This window comes from Manis javanica, chromosome 6, assembly GCF_040802235.1.
Source record: "Manis javanica isolate MJ-LG chromosome 6, MJ_LKY, whole genome shotgun sequence".
Taxonomy (NCBI): domain Eukaryota; kingdom Metazoa; phylum Chordata; class Mammalia; order Pholidota; family Manidae; genus Manis; species Manis javanica.
Window position 1 is genome coordinate 76448642 of NC_133161.1, and position 20314 is coordinate 76468955.

The 20314-nt window shown below is 36.5% G+C and overlaps 1 protein-coding gene across 4 annotated transcripts in view; it reads left to right on the forward strand.

Moving 5' to 3' along the window:
* Positions 1 to 20314, forward strand: part of ELAPOR2 (endosome-lysosome associated apoptosis and autophagy regulator family member 2) — a 206715-nt gene that overhangs the window by 86723 nt on the left and 99678 nt on the right. For all 4 annotated transcript variants that reach the window (XM_073238899.1, XM_073238896.1, XM_073238897.1 and 1 more), the window contains exon 3: positions 15944 to 16139. In XM_073238899.1, coding sequence (XP_073095000.1) covers positions 15944 to 16139 — 196 coding nt within the window. The remainder of the gene's footprint in view (positions 1 to 15943; positions 16140 to 20314) is intronic.

A 20314-nucleotide genomic window follows, 5' to 3' on the forward strand; every position in this document is an offset into this window, starting at 1 on the left:
AGGGTTCCCCTTTCTCCACATCCTCACCAGCATTTGTTGTTCTTAGTCTTTTTGATGCTGACCATCCCTACTGGTGTGAGGTGATATCTCATTGTGGTTTTAATTTGCATTTCCCTGATGATTAGTGATGTGGAGCATCTTTTCATGTGTCTGTTGGCCATCTGAATTTCTTCTTTGGAGAACTATCTCTTCATATCCTCTGTGCATTTTCTAATAGGGTTATTTGCTTTTTGGGTGTTGAGGTGTGTAAGTTCTTTATATATTTTGGATGTTAACCCCTTGTCAGATATGTCATTTACAAATATATTCTCCCATACTGTAGGATGCCTTTTTGTTCTGTTGATGGTGTCCTTTGCAGTTCAGAAACATTTTAGTTTGATGTAGTCCCATGAGTTCATTTTTGCTTTGTTTCCCTTTCTCAAGGAGGTGTGTTCAGGAAGAAGTTGCTCATGCTTATATTCAGGAGATGTTTGCCTATGTTGTCTTCTAAGAATTTTATGGTTTCATGACTTACATTCAAGTCTTTAATCCATTTGGAGTTTACTTTTGTGTATAGGGTTAAATAATAATCCAGTTTCATTCTCTTGCATGTAGCTGTCCAGTTTTGCCAACAACAGTTGTTAAAGAGGCTGTCATTTCCCCATTGTATGTCCAAGGCTCCTTTATCATATATTAATTGACCATATATGGTTGGGTTTATATCAGAGCTCTCTAGTCTGTTCCATTTGTCTATGGGTCTGTTCTTGTGTCAGTCCGAAATTCTCTTGATTACTGTGGCTTTGTAGTAGAGCTTGAAGTTGGGGAGTGTAATCCCTCAAGCTTTATTCTTCCTTCTCAGGATTGCTTTGGCTATTCAAGGTCTTTTGTGGTTCCATATGAATTTTAGGATGATTTTCTCTAGTTTGTTGAAGAATGCTTTTGGTATTTTGATAGGAACTGCATTAAACCTATAGATTGCTTTAGGCAGGATGGCCATTTTAACAATATTAATTCTACCTATCCATGAGCATGGGATGTGTTTCCATTTACTGGTATCTTCTTTAATTTCTATCATGAGTGTTTTATAGTTTTCAGAGTATAGGTCTTTCACTTTCTTGGTTGGGTTTATTCCTGGGTATTTTATTCTTTTTGAAGCAATTGTGAATGGAATTGTGTTCCTGATTTCTCTCTCTGCTAGTTCATTGTTAGTGTATAGGAATGCCACAGATTTCTGTGTATTAATTTTGTATCCTGCAACTTTGCTGACTTCAGATATTAGATCTAGTAGTTTTGGGGTGGATTCTTTAGGGTTTTTATGTACAATATCATGTCATCTGCAAACAGGGACAGATTAACTTCTTCATTGCCAATCTGGATGCCTTTTATTTCTTTGTGTTTTCTGATTGCCATGGCTAAGACCTCCAGTCATATGTTGAATAGAAGTGGGGAAAGTGGGCATCCTTGTCTTGTTCCCAATCTTAAAGGAAAAGCTTTCAGCTTCTCACTGTTAAGTATGATGTTGGCTGTGGGTTTGTCATATATGGCCTTTATTATGTTGAGGTATTTGCCCTCTATACCCATTTTGTTGAGAGTTTTTATCATGAATGGATGTGGAATTTTGTCAAATGGTTTTTCAGCATCCATGGAAATGATCATGTGGTTTTTGTCCTTCTTTTTGTTGATGTGCTGGGTGATGTTGATGGATTTTCGAATGTTGTACCATCCTTGCATCCCTGGAGTAAATCCTACTTGATCATGATGGATGATCTTTTGATGTATTTTTGAATTCATTTTGCTAATATTTTGTTGAGTATTTTTGCATGTATTCATCACAGATATTGGTCTGTAATTTCCTTCCTTTGTGGTGTCTTTGCCTGGTTTTGGTTGGTATTATAGTGATGCTCACCTCATAGGATGAGTTTGGAAGTATTCCTTCTTCTACTGTTTGGAAATGTTTAAGGAGGATGATTATTAGGTCTTCATTAAATGTTTGATAAAATTCAGTGGTGAAGCCATCTGGTCCAGGATTTTGTTCTTAGGTAGGTTTTTGATTACCAGTTCAATTTTGTTGCTGGTACTTGGTCTGCTCAGATTTTCTGTTTCTTTCTGGGTCAGCCTTGGAAGGTTGTGTTTTTCTAGAAAGTTTTCCATTTCTTCCAGGTCATCTAGTTTGTTAGCATATAATTTTTCATAGTATTCTCTAATAATTCTTTGTATTTCTGTGCTGTCCATAGTCTTTTTTCCTTCCTCATTTCTGATTCTGTTTGTGTGTGTCAACTCTATTTTTTTCTTGATAAATCTGGCTAGGGGTTTATCTATTTTGTTTGTTTTCTTGAAGAACCAGCTCTTGCTTTCCATTGATTCTTTCTGTTGTCTTATTCTTCTCAATTTTATTTGTTTCTGCTCTAATCTTTATTATGTCCCTCCTTCTAATGACTTTGGGCCTCATTTGTTCTTCTTTTTCTAGTTTCATTAATTGTGAGTTTAGACTGCTTATATGGGATTGTTTGTCTTTCCTGAGGTTGGCCTGTATTGCAATATACTTCCCTCTCATCACGGCCTTCGCTGCATCCCACAGAATTTTCGGTGTTGAATTATTGTTGTCATTTGTCTCCGTATATTGCTTGGTATCTGTTTTTATTTGGTCATTGATCCATAGGTTATTTTGGAGCATGTTGTGAAGTGTATGTGTGTTTGTGGGATTTTTCATTTTCTTTGCATAATTTATTTCTAGTTTCATAACTTTGTAGTGTGAGAAAGTAGACCACAAAGCTATGTTTGGTTGGTTCAATTTCAATATTTTTTAATTTACTGAGGCTCTTTTTGTGGCCTAGTATATGATCTATTCTTGAAAATGTTCCATGTACACTTGAGAAGAATGTGTATTCTTCTGCTTTTGGGTGTAGAGTTCTGTAGATGTCTGTCAGGTCCATCTGTTCTAATGTGTTGTTCAGTGCCTCTGTCTCCTTACTTATTTTCTGTCTGGTTGATCTGTCCTTCAGAGTGAGTGGAGTGTTGAAGTCTCCTAGAATGAATGCCTTGCATTCTATTTCTACTTTTAATTCTCTTAGTATTTGTTCTACATATGTAGGTGCTCCTGTGTTGAGAGCATAGATATTTTTAATGGTTATATCCTCTTGTTGGATGGACCCCTTTAGCATTATGTAATGTCCTTCTTTGTCTCTTATGATTTTCTTTGTTTTGAAGTCTATTTTGTCTGATACAAATACTGCAAGTCCTGCTTTTTTCTCTCTATTAGTTGCATGAAATATCTTTTTCCATCCTTCACTTTTTAGTTTGTGTAGGTCTTTGGGTTTAAAGTGAGTCTCTTGTAGGCAGCATAGAGATGGGTCTTGTTTTTTTATCCGTTCAGTGACTCTATGTCTTTTGATTGGTGCATTCAGATCATTTACATTTAGGGTAAATATCGATAGGTATGTACTTATTGCCATTGCAGGCTTCAGATTCGTGGTTACCAAACGTTCAAGGTTAGCTTCCTTACTCTCTAAGAGTCTAATTTAACTCACTTAATATGCTATTACAAAGACAATAGAAGGTTCTTTTCTTTTTCTCCTCCTTTTTCTTCCTCCTCCATTCTTCATATATTAGGTATCATATTCTGTACTGTTTGTGTATTCCTTGATTGACTTTGGGGATAGTTGTTTTAATTTTGCCTTTGCTTAGTTATTAGCTGTTCTATTTTCTTTACTGTGGTTTTGTTACCTCTGGTGACAGCTATTAAACTTTAGGAACACTTCCATCTATAGCAGTCCCTCCCAAATAGACTGCAGAGATGGTTTGTGGGAGGTAAATTCTCTTAGCTTTTGCTTATCTGGAAATTGTTTAATCTCTCCTTAAAATTTAAATGATAATCTTGCCAGATAAAGTAATCTTGGTTCCAGGCCCTTCTGCTTCATTCCATTAAATACATTATGCCACTCCCTTCTGGCCTGTAAGGTTTCTGCTGAGAAGTCTGATGTTAGCCTGATTGGATTTCCTTTGTATGTGATCTTATTTCTCTCTCTGGCTGCTTTTAATAGTCTGTCCCTATCCTTGAGCTTTGCCATTTTAATTACTATATGTTTTGGTGTTGTCTTCCTTGAGTCCCTTGTGTTGGGAGATCTGTGGATCTCCATGGCCTGAGAGATTATCTCCTTCCTCAGATTGGGGAAGTTTTCAGCAATTACCTCCTCAAAGACAATGTCTATCCCTTCCTCTCTCTCTTCTTCTTCTGGTATCCCTATAGTGCGAATATTGTTCCATTTGGATTGGTCACACAGTTCTCTCAATATTCTTTCATTCTTAGAGATCCTTTTTTCTCTCTGTGCCTCAGCTTCTTTGTATTCCTTTTCTCTAGTTTCTGTTTCATTTATCATCTCTTCCACCATATCCAGTCTGCTTTTAAGACCTTCCATTGTGCTCTTCAATGACTGGATCTCTGACTGGAATTCATTCCTGAGTTCTTGAATATCTTTCCATACCTCTGTGAGCATGTTAATGATTTTTATTTTGAACTCCCTTTCAGGAAGATTTGTGAGGTCCATGTCATCTTTCTCAGGAGTTATATTAATTTTACTCTGAATCAGGTTCCTTTGGCATTTCATATTTGTATATGGCACTCTCTAGTGTCCAGAAGCTCTGATCTCTGGAGCTGCTCAGCCCCTGAAGCAATGTCGGAGGTTGCAGGGAGTCTATTGGTGACTGGGGGAAGGAGAGAGCTGTTTCCTGCTTCCTGGACTTTATGCCTGTCTTCACTGCCTGAACCAGTGGGCTGAGCACACAGGTATAAGCCTCTATGCTTTGTGCTTATAGTTGCTGTAGAAAGATCTTCCCTCTGGCTGGCCTGACACCAGGGTAGGGTTTGCCGGTTTGCCAGGTGGGGCTGGCTCGGAGAAAGGCGCAATAGGCTGCCTATCATGGAGGGGGTACTTGGAACTGTGTAGCCAGCTAGGGAGCTTGAGTGTCTATAGATCGTGAATGCTCCCAACCTGCTGGGCAGAGTGCACCCACACAATTTTGTCTACCTGTCCTTTCTCCTGAGCAGTAAGCTCTGTGCAATCCTTGCCACTTTAGCAGCCCTCTTGCTAAGGGCCTCCTTGTTAGGAAGTCTTTCAGACTGCCTGCCCTATTTTTGCCCCAGAGCACCTGGATATGGATCCCTGCTTTCCACAAGCAGCTGGAATCTCAGTCTCTCTCGTAATTCTGCCTGTCTTAGGTTTTCAATCCCCTAATCTTGAGAGTATCATGAAAGCACCGTGAAATGTAGGTTTGGGTTCCCAGAGAAGATCTCTGGAGTTAGGTATTCAGCAGTCCCAGGCCTCCACTCCCTCCCCACTTCATTTCTCTTCCTCCTGGTGGTGAGCTGGGGTGGGGGAAGGACTTGGGTCCTGCCGGGCCACAGCTTCTGTATGTTACCCTGTTCCATGAGGCCTGCTCTTTTCTCCAGGTGTATGCAGTCTGGTGCAGTCCTCTTTCCTGTTACTCTCTCAGAGTTGTATTAATTATATTTTTGTATTATATGCGGTTTTAGGAGGAAGCCTCTGTCTCACCTCTCATGCCGCTATCTTTAATCCTCTTGAAGCAGAGTTTATAATATCTTTCCGCGACCCTTTGGGATCCCCTTGACCTTCTTAGACCATCATAAACAAGTTGGTTTGGAATGGTTCCTGGTTGGGGGTACTTTCTCTCCCTTACATGCTCCCTTTTTGTCTCTCTCTCTCTGTCTTACTGCAGAAACAGCCCTTTTATTTCAAACCAAACCTTTGAAATAAAAGCTTGATTACTGGGAGGGTGAAGAGAGTTCCTTTACTTGTTTCCTTGCATATTTTCAGGCAAGTGTAGAGCAGTGAGGGGGAAATAAACATAACTATATTTCTCCTCCTTATGAGAGTATATTCTATTGCTTACTCCCATCAAATATTAGTCCATGACTTCAGGTACAACCTTAGCACGTCATTTTTTAACTGAGGATGACTATTTGAGATATCTGTAATTCCATGTGATATGCGGGCATCAAATCAATCATGGTCTTTGGGTATTGTTTAATCCTGCACTTCAGTACTTCTATAAACTCTAATATTTGGTTTTCTTGGGTTAAAAAGTGCTATGTTCAGATTAGGGAAAAAAACCCTTGAATACAATTTTTTTCCCTTTTTCTCAGATCTATACTGTCATATATTTATAAGGAAAACAAAGTGTGACCATTTGAGTCAACAGCTTTCAATTCTAGTTTATACATAAAAGAGGATGAAAGAGTCACATGGAAAGAGTTGATTTTAGTTTTCTGAGTGAGATATTTACAAATCCATTTCTTGGCATCATAACTCTTTCAAGTGTAGGCTTTTCCCCAGCATTCAATCCATAGTCTGTTTCTGTTGTGTTAAGACTTGTTACCTGTAGGGCAGCAAGTGCAATTGGGCGTATTGAGTACTAAATGGCACTGCAATGCAATCGCATGTCACGTCAGGTTGTTCCATGGAACGTTAATCCCAAGAAATAATTCGTGTAAGCAAAAAAGTGTGTCAGAGTTTTCTGTGGTGAATACTGCTAAATTTGGAAAATGGTGAATGTTGTATCCCCTTCATGGAGGGATGCACTGTACATTTCTATATTAAAGCCTCTTGAGAAAAGTAATCAACATTTATAGAACATTTTCTATGTGTTCAGAGCATCCTGTTTTACTCAGAGTTACCTGAGTATATTTGATTAAAGGACTCTTTGTCTAGTGCATAGCTGGAACCCTCAGGCTAATTTCTGCATATATTATTTTTGGGAAACACAGATGTAAACACACATAGTTGACTAATTTAGTAAATTTTTGTGTGGTTTTACTTACACTGTGATATAACTAATTTCATATCACTTATTTGCTCTATAAGGTTCAGCTGCAGCTGTTGAAGACCTCCCACAGTTGGCAGTCAGGTGTGATACAGACCTGATAGTAAATCCCAGCTATGCAACGACTTGTAGGTCTTGTGGAAAATACTTAGTCCACAGCTCTTTATTGAGCTGTAATTCATTCAATGAACAAACTTTTGTTATTTCCTATAATTTTCAAAATAGAGATCCAAAAATAAATGAAATAAAACTTCCTGTTTTCCAGGACCTTTCATTCTAATAAGGGAGCAGATGGGTAAATAAAGTACTTATAGTATAGGGGTGAATGGCATGATAGATATCAGTTCTTAAGGTGGTCTTGCCAAGGAGAGAGGGATGCCTTCTGCTTAGAGGGAATCAAAAGGACTCACACTGAAGCAGAAGTTAAGTTGGAAGGTCAGACTCATCAGTCACCAGCTGAATAACCCTGGAAATTATCTGAGCCCTGGAAGGCTCATGAAAAATTATGTCCTGATTTAGGGTTGAGACAGGGATTAAACACCATACTGAATGGGCCGTACATGTTAATTCTGAGACTCTCTGAGGTGAACCCTGAAGGAAGAAGTTCTTGAATTCAGTGATGCAGAGTGGCATTTGGGGCACAGGAAACATGGGCAGAGGTGCCCACTGGGGCAGCACGGGGTTTCCCTGGGCCCTCAGTGGGATCTGCCATGGCTCTCAGGGATGATGTGAGAGGGGACAGAGATTCAGACAAACCTCACAGGCTCCTGTGTGTCATACCAAGGACTCTGACCTGGAGACAGCCATTCACAGGTGTTTGCAGGGGTGGTGGGTTAAATGAGGTGATAAATATAACTTACAGTGCTGGAAATCATAATTACTACAACTTAAAAGTAATAATGTACATTATTATAGCCAATCTTTATTTATTATATGCTAGGCACAATTGTGAATGCTTTACATGTGTTCACTCAAGTTCATTTAGTTGTCACAACAACCTTTTGAAATAGGTACTTGTAGTACCTCATTGGTCAAAGGCATAATCAGGACTGGAAACCAGGAAGTCTGGCTCCTGGGTCCATGATCTTCATGCCTATGCATACTGTGTCTTTGGGATACACTACAGTGTGAGCTGAACGAGTGTTAGTGCCTTTCTTGAGGCCTCTGTGCTCTCTTAACATTTACCCCTTGACTGTAATGCAAATTAATATCCTATAGCTAAACAGATTTTTAAGAAAAAGCACCTAAAGTCTCAGCTATATTGCTTTATGGGTCATTTTAGTTGATTAATGATCTCTTTGTTGATTTCATTCTTGTTAGTATATATTTCTCTGAAAGGTAAGAGAATAACATTCAGAACTGAGGCCAAGTTTGTAGTTATATTGTCATATACAACAAGAAACTGGTTAGGGTTTTTTTTTTTTATGTGGTTAGGGTATTTTTGGTGCTTGATACAGTATACTTTGATTTTTCAACACTTATTAGAAAAAATTTGGTCCTTTTTTCAACTCTGGAAATTCTTGATTTAGAATAGAGTCCTTTTTTATTCCTCCCAAGAAAAGGGGAGCTGTAATCCTCTCATGGCTCCTAAGAATGCTTTGGAACATGGGGATGTTTGTTGACTGAATAACTTTAAAGTCCTCATTATGCATTATGTAAATTACTGACTTCAGTGTTTCATTTCTATGTGTGAAACCCAGAGATCTGATCAGATTTGTAAAAATTTATTCTGTATTTAAAAGGACAGAAACATTCTATCCTCAATAAGCTTCTTTTGGAATGCTGATGAATCAAGTTGCCGGTAGGAGGGAAAAGTGTCACAATGAAATAGGCCCACAACTGTCAGGTGAAAGGCATGAATGAATGAGACTGCTAAAAGAACAGCTCCACATCTGGCTTTCCACCAGCTGTGGCATTTGATGGGTGCTATGTTTGAAGCTGCTGCTCTGAAAACGGTGTTTTATAAGGAGATGAGAGAACCTCAGCCCTCAAAACTGCAGAATCAAGGGCAGCAAGATTATTAGGAGGTAAAGGGTGACAGACACTTTCTAAGGAAGAGGAAAAGTTCAGAATGATAAAAATCAAAGAGTTAGGACATAATTGGAAGTGGGGAAAACTGATTTCACAGATGCATTGTTCTGCCCCCTTTGGTGACCTCATCAAATACTCTGAACATTTTCCTTACCCTGACCTTCACTGTTGTATTTTTTTCTATAAACCTGTGTCATCCTGTGCCCAATGGACTGGAATTGGTCTTTTTCCTTATCAAACACTGAAGTCAAGAAGCCACAATAATATACATTTGTATTTTTTTAAAAGATGAAATCTACTTTAGTTAGTTTCCTCTTACAGAGTTTGGAAATTTTCATCCAGACTCCACTAATTCAGTGGAGATTATTATTTTACATGGATCAGTTTTCCAGCCAGGAGTTGGCAGGTTTTTTTTGGGGGTGGGGGTGGGGGTGGAAATCGTCTGGCTGATCAGTTTTCTCAAAGCAGCACAGTGAGAGTCATACAGTCCTACCTGATAGGGCTATGTGAGAACCATTCATTGGAAAGGATGTTAGAGGTGAGAATTAGTTTTCAGAGATGTAGAGAATGCTTTCATGGAATATTCTTTTCAGAGAACAGTGAATTGGAGAACATTAGTGAGAGCTTGTTGGTATTAATGTACTTTTTCCTATGTCTCCTGTCTCACTTTCATTTTTGTAAAACAGGATGTGCAAATTATATTTTCTTCTGTCTTTGTCAAAGCATTTCACAAATAGGAATGTAAAAATTATATCGTTGTGATCTACAACTTCATCTGCAAGTCTTAATAAAAAGTTAAAGATTGTTATTGATAGGATCAGGCTTTAAGAACTTGGTTCTAGTAATTTTATAGTGCCACTTCAGAGTTTACGCAGCAGCTGATATGTTATGTTAGTTCGCATGCCTAAGCATCAGAGCTGGAACCAGGACTTACATTTTTTGATGTCTCTAGGGCAACTTCTTTTTTAGTGCTCTTCTCTTTCACTTCAAATGAGGATAGTGTATTCTTCTGCGCTTAACTGTAATAAAATCTTCTGGCTGCATGGTGCTGTGGGGAGTCTGTTAAATACAGAGTTGTGGAATCATGGAAGCCTAGTAGATAGGGAATCTGTCTGGAGTGACTGCAGAAAAATTGAACGAAGTTGCTCAAGGTCACCCATCTGAGGAAACTTGGGATCTGTATTGGGAGAATTTATGCCCGAAAATCTCAAAAGTTCCTTGTGTTTGTTCTGATAGTTTTCAGTGTCATCACATGCCACAGTTATTCATTCTATCATCAAATCATGCCTCTGATGCCAGAACTAGTGCATTATGTAAATTACAGTGGAGTACTCTTCTCAAGGCTCATGAATATTTACTCCTCACAGGAACACTGCAGTGTCTGCCACTATTAGAATTTGGACAGCATTTACCTTCTATTATCTTCTTACTGCTTCCATTGAACATGGCAGTTAATGTCCTCACAACCTGCCTTGTGTATTTTGATGAGAAAAACACCCTCATATGATAAATAAGATCTCAGTTAGAGAGAACAAGGATTCCCTTCAGCCAATGGGAAAAAAATGCCCTAATGTGAATAAGAACATCAGCAAGAAATGGCCTGTTTTAATGCACTGTGTTGGAGTCTTCCTGTTTCACTTTTATCTTTGTAAGATGAGAGATAAAGGTTATTTTTGTTCTCTAAATATCACAAATAAGAATTTAAAAAGATAGTGCTCAAGTGTCCTCATTGCTAGTGTGGACGGAAGAAGAATTGAGATTTGCTGGATTTGGTGTGATGTTGTTTCTCTTAGATGCCATTTCCTACTTTCTTTTGTTTTCCATGAGAAGTAAAATAATAAACCTGGCAAGCAGTTGAGATTTTGACTATTTGATAATGATGGTTGGCTATATGACTGATGAAGGTAAAATTGATCATTTTTCAGGCCCACAAACTATGCATTATTTTGTTTTACTCTTAATGACAGTGAATAATACTAATAGTTGTAAGATTATTTTTCTTGTATCATCAATAATAGCAGGTCTCTAGGTTTGAACTTTATTTTTCTTATTCAAGTGAAACTAAACAGTTGAAGAAAAATAGAAGTATATGCTTCTCTTAATTCTGAAATTGCTTTAATTAATCATTTTCTCATAAACGTATGTATTTTTTTCTTTTGGCTATTAACTAAAAGATAAGAGATTTTACAGTGAATTTAGCTCAGTGAAATGTAAATTCCATCTGTTTTGAGGAAGATAAGCCTAGACTGGACTAGAAGTTCTATGAGAGTAGGGACCATTTCCATCTTATTCACCAAAATATCCTTTTATCTAGTGTTTGCCTACCAAATACTAGGTAATCAAGAAATAATTGTTGAATAAATTAATGTAGTGTGATTCCCAGATACTTACCTTTAATGAGATTGCATAGGCTAATTCATCAACATTTCATTAAGCAAGTAAATCAAAAATCCTTTCATTACTACTTATTATTGCTGTTTACTGTTTAGAAAACAAGTTTAATAAATAACTTAAAATTAAATAGAATAATGGATGGATTATGAATAAATGTAACTGATGGCTGTTATCATTCAAAGCAGGAGGTCTCTGGAGGGAGAAAAAGGAAACTAAGATATCCTTGTGGTGAAAAGATTAAAATAGATGTTCTTTATTGTTAAGCATAAATCATAAATGATAATCAACATACAATGATTCAATTCAGTTACCATTATTTATTACATTGTTCTGGGTGGTTCCATGGTCATAGTAATGCTTTGAATTTTCATGTTACTTTTTACTGTCAGGGTGGCTTGGAAATCACAGGCAGTCTTATGAGGGAGGCAGGAAGGTAGTTCTGTCATTGGAATGTGAATGAGTGGAGGCACACAGAGTTAAGTAAATTGCTCCAGACATTTGATAGCTGGTGACAGATGAATATAAATGCTTTTTTCCATATGTGATTCTTCATACCTGCGTATTTCAACCTTCACAGATTCATAGAAACAGAAAGAAATGTCAGAAAAGAAGAGGCATAAAGCCGAGAAAAAGAACACTGAGTCTAGTACATGACTTCTTGGTTACAGTTTCGAATTCAAGAGGTTGGGTTTTAATATCACTCTCTTGCTGGGTGCTTAGGTCATATATGAAATCCTGAACTGAACCCACTGTGAAGTAGTGTGTGTGGTCTTATGCAAATGTAAGGTCTTTTTGATCTCATATGAGAGCTTTGGAGTTTGCTTATCTTTCACTCAGTTACTCTAAGATTTCGAGGTTGTGGAGGAAAACTAGTGTTTATCTTAGAAATGACTAATTGTGCAAATGGACTATAGTCAATTCACATTTACAGTGGTTACAACAGCTTTTTACAATAACTGCCTATCATCCTGTTGTTGTTGAAAGGGTCCAATATTGTACTCTAAACAAATTTGAACAGGAAGAGTATAGTCCCTAAGATTATAAAACCCTTACAATCCAACTAAAAACCAAAGACCAAGAAAGCTTGTTGAAGTAGACAGTGGCTATGGCTCAGATATACAATACCAGAAAAGGAAAAGCTAGTCCTTAGTGGTGATTGCCAAAAGAGGTCGGCAGCACGTGTTGACATAATCTCATGGAGTAAATTGTGTTTAATGGGAACATGTGGTTCTTCTCTTCCTTTGACATGTCCTTGTAGAGCTGGTTTCCAGAATGGAAAAAAGATTGAGGAGTAGCAAATGATTTAAATACAAAAAGGTTTAGAGTCTTTAGCTCTCCTGTATTATTAAAGGCCCTGTACCCATTTGAATAACTTTGACTGGGTAATTATTCTGAAGAGATGGAAAAGCATCAATCCAGTGGCAGAACTCTTACTGTCCCAGACTTCTGAGTTATATTAAAAATAATTATAGCTAACATATATTGAATGCTTTGTACCAGGCACACTACTAAATAAATGCTTTATATGGAATAGCTCATTTATTCCACAGCAACTTTATGAAATAGGTGTCACTACTATCTTCCTTGTACAGATGAGGACATTGAGACTAGTGGAAGTTAGTAACTTGCTAAAATATTTCATGAATGTGTGTGTTTTAGGTATAAGAAATTAAAAGTTCTATAAGAAATCTGAGGGTGGGGAATGGTTATTACTTTATAATGTACAATAATGAATATTGATTGTTTAACAGTTCAAGACAGGAAGTGAATGATGTAAAATATAATGATGAATTCATTTGGAATTGCTTGTCCTTTTTGCATTGATCGTAATAAGAATCTCTTGAAATGAATTTTCTCAGGCCACCAGCTTGGAATCAGACAGACCTAAATGTAAATATCAGCTTCGCCAGTTGTTGGCTGGATACCTTTCTAATTGGGCTATTTAAATGTACTGTGCCACAGTTTCCTTATCTGGTAAATGGGCATAATAACTTCCCCCTTCACAGGTCTATTAAAAATGTATCAATCCTCATTATTCATTGATTCCGTATTTAAAAATTCACCTACTTTATAAAATTTACTTGTAACCCCCAAATCAATACGCATAAAACTTTCAGTCATTTGCAGATGTGCAGAGCCGTAAAAATTTGAGTCCCCTGACCACAAGGTCCCAGCTGAGGTCGAACAAGCTGAGACTCTGCCTTCTTCATTTTTCATAAAGTCAACAAGTGGCCTTTCACAGTCTATTGAATGCAATGTTTTTGGCATTTTTGTGCTTTTCATTGATGATTTTACAGTTGAAAATGGCCCCCACATGTAGTGCTGAAGTGCTGGCTCATGATCCTAAGTAAAAGAAGGCTGTGATGTGCCTTTTGGAGAAAATACATGTGTTAAATAAGCTTAGTTCAAGCATGAGTTGTAGTGCTGTTGGCTGTAACTCCAGTGTTAATAAGTCAACAATATGTATAGTAAATAAAATGTCTTCAATTGAAACACGCATGTAAAACAAGGTTATATATTGATCTGTTGACAAAGATATTGTCACCAGAGGCTCACAGAAGCCTAACCTTGTAGTTTCCCTCAGAGCAATGAATTGTTTAGTATTTGCTAATTTAGTGTTCATGAGTATATGACTACTGTGAATAATAGAACTGAGTGTAAAATCGGTATTCAGTACATTCACTTTCAACTTTATTTCTTAGTTTTCCTTCTAGTCTTAGATAAGGATATACCTCTGAAAGAGTTGGGAATATTCTTAATGATTTTGACAGCTTGGTAAACACTCTTTTGAAATAACCTAACACACTCTACTTCTTTTTAACTTCTAGAGTCCTTTATAACAACTTACCATAAAGTGTTACTTATTATTAACTAAGTTAGAAGTTCAGTTTTGGGCACTAGACTAAATTGCCTTCGAAGAAAACTTTATTTAATCTGAAATTCAATATTTTCAGTTTAGCAGATAGAATCTCTGTGGCATCTACTCAGTTCGTCATTGTGGTGTGAGAGCAGCGGTAAGAGAATAGATGAATGAATGGCTGTGACAGTGTTTCAATAGGTCTTTATTTACAAAAACAAGCAGCAGGCCAGATTTGGCCTGTCAGCTATAGTTCAGTTTAATGTTGGCTCTTAGTTTGTGATATTAGTTATAAGTCTACTAGAAGACCTATACTATAGAAAGTAAAATAAATTTTTCATAACAGTGCTGGTAGTGATAATAATAACTGATAGTGAACTTTTATTAAATGCTAGGCACTGTGCTAACCACTTTGTAGTGTATTTTATTTTCTCAGTATAGTCCTATAAGGCAGTACTGAGATTATTATCTCATTTTTCAGAGATAGAAACTGAGACCCTGAGAGGTGAAGTAATTCATTCAAGGTCCAGAATTAGGAAGTGGTACAACCTGGTCATGATAGTTGATCTTGTAGCCAGCATTTAATATTTGCCTTACCCTCTTCCTGTTTTCTGATGTGTTGCTAATTTGGAGATGTTGATTGAGAGAAGTCCATTGCACAACATCTTAAGCTTTTCTGAAAACATCACATTTAGTAAGTGGATAAGTAAGTAGATGAGTGTGGGTTTTAGTTCTAATTCTTCAGTGTTTCAAAATTAGCTTGTTTTATTTCCTGCTGGGTTTCCAAATGTATTCTAAAAGGAGAATCTACCTTGAAGATTTGTTTTCCTTCATCGGATAATTTGGAGCTTTTATTTTGTTCTTGTTTCTTTAGTTATCCTGATTAAAGGATTAGAAAGCCCTTTGCTGTGTTTGAATCACTAATACCATCCTCAGCATAGAGCTGCACACTTGGGGGACATAGATTTGCATTTTGTTGAATGAATAATAACAGCAGAACCACCTCCTTTTTTGTAACTGTGTTGTTAGCTTTTCTTAACATTGCTCATGCCTGTGTCTCTGGTTACAGTTCACAAATTAGCACAGAATTTGACAATAGTAATAAGATGTAGGTAGTGGCAATGACTAGGTTGGAGTTGTGAATATTGAACAAGTGGGCTCATGGTTTCAGAGTGGGGATGATTGTTTAGTTACAGCCTGTGAAACACTACCCCCTCACTCCCTCCTCGTTACCTGTGGCGGTATGGTTAATTCTCTCTCCCTGCATCAACCTTTTATTTGGACTTAGTATTTGCCACATAGGATTAGGAATCCAAAAATAATGATCCTTGTTTTGTGGAAGCTCAGAGTTTTACATAAGCTGATAAGTGGTCCATACACATACACATACACACTATATATATATGTAAGTACTTTAATGGAGGTGTTATGAGAAGAGTATTGTAGGAGCACAAAGGGAGGCGTGACTGACTGCCAGGTGGGGCAGGGGAGCTTGTTATGAAAACGGTCATTTTTGAGTTAGGAACAAGAGTTTTCCAGGTGGAGCAGGTGGGTTGGTCAACATCTCTGGAGAAAGAAGACCACTGCAGCAAGAAAGAGGATGAAGGATTTTGGGAATGATACAAATTTTGTTGTGGTTGGAAGAGGATGGGGCAAGGAATGAACCTGGTAAAATTGGTTGGGGTCAGATGGTAAAGTGCATGAAGTGATAAGGGAGACTTTGGAGAGCTTTAATTAGGGTGTGACATGATTAGAGCTTTATAAAAATGATTCTGGTGATATGGAAGGGGAGGAATTGATGTGGGCATGCAGTGACTAATGGCTTATACATCCTTCTGCTTCCAGCTTTCTCCTGTGCTTCTGGAGAGTATCTAGAAATGAAGAACCAGGTATGCAGCAAGTGCAGTGAAGGCACCTACTCCTTGGGCAGTGGCATCAAATTTGATGAATGGGATGAATTGCCTTCTGGATTTTCCAACGTTGCGACATTCATGGACACTGTGGTTGGCCCTTCTGACAGCCGGCCGGATGGCTGTAACAAGTAAGAATCCAAAGGAGTCTTTGGATCTTGACTGAATACTTGAGAAGGGCATAGCTGTCCTTTTTCTGAAAGAAGTTGAAGATAATCTTGGTACTAGTTGGAATTATAGATATGTGAATTGCAAAGAGTCATATTTTTTTAGATAGTCGTTATGAATAATGTAGCTCAATATTTATGAAGTTTAAATAATTGCTCTTGGGCTATAATAGATACCATATGCAAAATGCAATAAAGCTATTAGAAAAACAATTTAATTTTCTGATATTTTTAACTATATTCAAGCCAGTGGTGTTTCTATAAACTCTAATTTTCAATGAAAAATTTCAGATTGTTTTTCTTTTCCTCTTAAAGGAAGAATATGTAACCTTCATTTAGACAACAGTTAATTATTTCCTGAAGGAGAGAGTGGGTTAAACTGTTAAAGTGGGAAGCTCCTTTGCTTAATTTCCACCTTCTTTAGAGTGGATTATTAGCTTCACCTATAGCAACAATGGAGGAATATTAAATTATTTTGAAAAATACCAATATTAAATTATGTTTGGGCTGTAACCCTTTCTGTTCTCTTGTATTCACTATGTATCATTTCCTTTCATATGGCTATGTTTAGGAGAATTAAATTTAAGGCCTCTGGATACCTTATGACAAGAATGGCTTCTTAGGAACTTGAAAGTTTTACCTTGAGCTAAGGATGCTGGGGAATTATTCAGCTGTGCAAAAAAGATGTGTTCTCCCATGTCCCTGGCTTCTTTCCTACCTTGTCTTAATCTTTCTTGCTTTCTAGCTAGCTTGTTCTCTGCCAAGTGATATTTTTATTTGCCTGACAATAGCATTTCATTATATAGAGTTGTGGCATTAGATATCATTAACAGGAGTATATCTCTGAATGTATATGTATGTATGTTCACACACACATGCACATATACATGTGTGTGTACCTATACACACACACACACATATATATATATACATATTTAAATTAAATTTTATATTTTTAAATAAAGGAGTTCCTTAGAGGAAGATCTAGTAGGATGTTATGGTAGCTCAGATCTTTGTTTTGGTGGGCAGAAGATATTGACATAGCTTCTTTTACTACTTTGAATAGTTTATTCATTAAAGAAATTGATAAGCATACATTTTTCAGCATCTGCCTTCTCATAATTATCTCACTGTAAATTTTAGTCTGATATTTATGTGACTTTCTCCCTTCCTCTCACCCTCCCTTCCTCTTTTCTTTCCTTTCCTTCATCCATCCAATCTTGCATTCTTTTCACTTCTTTTTAATTAGTTGGTCATATAGAAGATAAATGTTGAACTTTATAAGAAATTGTCGAAGAGTTTTCCAAAGTGGTTGTATCACTGTAGACTTTGTTAGTACATTTGAGTTATATATTCACAACATTTATATTGTCAAGTCTTGTTTTATTTTGGCCATCCTAGTGTGTGTGCATGTGAAATAATATCTCCTTGTGGTTTTAATTTGCATTTTCCTCTGTAATAATGCTGAGCACTTTTCATATGTTCGTTATCCATGTGTTTTTTTTTTGTGAGATGTCAAAATGTTTTACCATTTTCTACTTTTTCCTGGTCACTTTATTATTGAACTGTAGGAGTTCTTCGAGTATTTTGGATATGAGCTCTTGTCATGTATGTATTTATATAGTATTTACTTATAATGTGCACATACGCACATAGGCATATGCTTACATGTGTGTAGCATTTCCCTATGGCTTTTACCTTTTTCCTTTCATACCTGTGTCCTTTGAGAAACAAAAGCTTAACATTTGAAAAAGTACAGTTTATCAAATTTTTTATTATGGTTAGTGTTTTTTATATCTTCAGATATCTTTCTTAATTCTTGGTTGCCAATGCTAGAAATCAGGACATGCATTCTTATAGTATAATTTAAATTATTGTACTTTCATATAATATGTAAAACTACAATAATATAGTTACATTTACACCCTTACATTTGTGCTAAGGTCATAAAATATATTTAGAAACATTGTAAATCCTATAATACAACAAAATATGTTCTAAATAATCAGTTGTTTTTTAAAGAACTTAAGTAATGAAAAAATATAGCTTTAGATGTTTATCTACATATTTACTACTATTAATGCTCTTCCTTTGTATAGATCTGAATTTTTATCTGGTATTATTTTTTCAGCCTATAAAATTTCCTTTCTCATTTCTTACAATGCAGGTCTGCTGTATAGTTTCTCTCAGCTTTTGTTCTTATTTTTAGCCTCCATTTTGAAGAATATTTTGATGAACATAGGTCTCTGGACTTTAACTTTTCTCTTTCTATACTTTAAACATATTTTTCCATTACTATCTGAACTCTCCCTTGTTTCTGATGAAAAGTTAGCTATATTTTTATGATTAATTCCCTTCTATGTAAATATGTCTTTATTTCTCTGAGTACTTACAAAATATTCTCTATATCTTTGCTATTTAGCACTTTGACTATGATATGCCTGGCATTGGTTTTCTTTTTCTTTACTCTATTCCCTGAGGTTAATGTCACCTAATTTGTGAATTACTTTATCCATTATTTCACTAATAATGTTTTTCGTGCCCCTTTGCCTCCCTCATTTCCTTCTATGACTCCAATTACATGTATTTTAGACCACTTCATATTTTCCAAAGTCATTGACTTTTTTCAGTTTTTAATCTCATACTTCAGATCACATAATTTCTATTGCTCTATCATTAACTACATCTTTTGCAGTCTCAAATTGTTCTTAAGCCTAACTGTTGAATTTAAAATTTCACACATTACAATTTTCAGTTCTAAAATTTCCTTTTATATTATTCCCTTAAAATGCTGGAGATTCCCCATCCCTTCACTCAATGTATTTATCTTTTATATAACATTGCTGTTTATATTTGTAAGAGCTATTTAATCTTGTCTGTTTCTTTTACTTTTTTCTCAATTAAGAGTCACATTTTCCCACTTTGCATATCTAGTAAATTTTTATTGTATGTTGGGCATTGTGAATGTTAAGATGTAATGAGTGGGGATTATTCTTTTCTTCATTTAAAGGGTGTTGAATTTTGTTCTGGTAGGAATTTTATTGACAGGTATTTACTAGAAGAGCACCTTGGTCTCATCAGGCCTGGTTTTATTGCAGTTTAGAGTTACTCTGTATTGCTTTCACGTAGAGTTCTAGGTCTTGACCTTTACTCCAGAGCAGGAGTTGGCAAAATTTGGCCTGTGGGCCCTCCTCCAGTTTTTTCTTTGTTTTCCTTTTTTGGAGGAAAATAGTTTATTTAAACACACAGAAAAGATACTTCTGTAGTCAGACTTTTCTGAAAACGTAAAATGCAGGTTCAGAACATAGAGTTACAATGAGAATTCAAGTACTGATTTAATAGTTGCCCAACATTGAGTATCTGGAATTCTTTAAAATTTTTTTTATTAAGGTATCATTGATATACACTCTTATGAGGGTTTCACATGAAAAACATTGTGGTTACTACATTCACCCCTATTATCAAGTCCCCCCCATACCCCATTGAAGTTACTATCCATCAGTGTAGTGAGATGCCACAGAGTCACTACTTGTCTTTTCTGTGCTACGCTGCCTTCCCTGTGACCCGCCTGACACCATGTGTACCAATCATAATACTTATCAATCCCCTTCTCTCTCCCTCCCCACCCACTGTTATATACTTAAAACCATATAATATTGTGTATCAACTATATTTCAATAAAAAAGTATAGAAGGTGAAAAGGAGAAAATGAAAAAGTAAAAAAAAAAAAAAGACTTGGAATTATACCAGTTGCTTTCTCATTTATAGGTAAGAAAATCAATGGCAGGTTAAATGGTAAGAGAGGAATGAGGCAAATACATGCACAAGCTTTATTCTTTTTTATAACTTTTTATTAAGGTATTACTGATACACACTGTCATGAAGGATTCACATGAAAAAACAATGTGTTTACTACATTTACCCATATTATCTGGTCCCCACCCATATCTCATTGCAGTAACAGTCCATCAGTGTAGTAAAATGCCACAGATTCACTATATGCCTTTTCTGTGCTGCACTGTTTTTCCTGTGACCCCACACACCATGCATACTAAACATAAAATCCCTGAATCCCCATCTCCCTCCCTCCCACACTTCTCCCCTTTGGTAATCACTAGTCCCTTCTTGGAGTCTGTGAG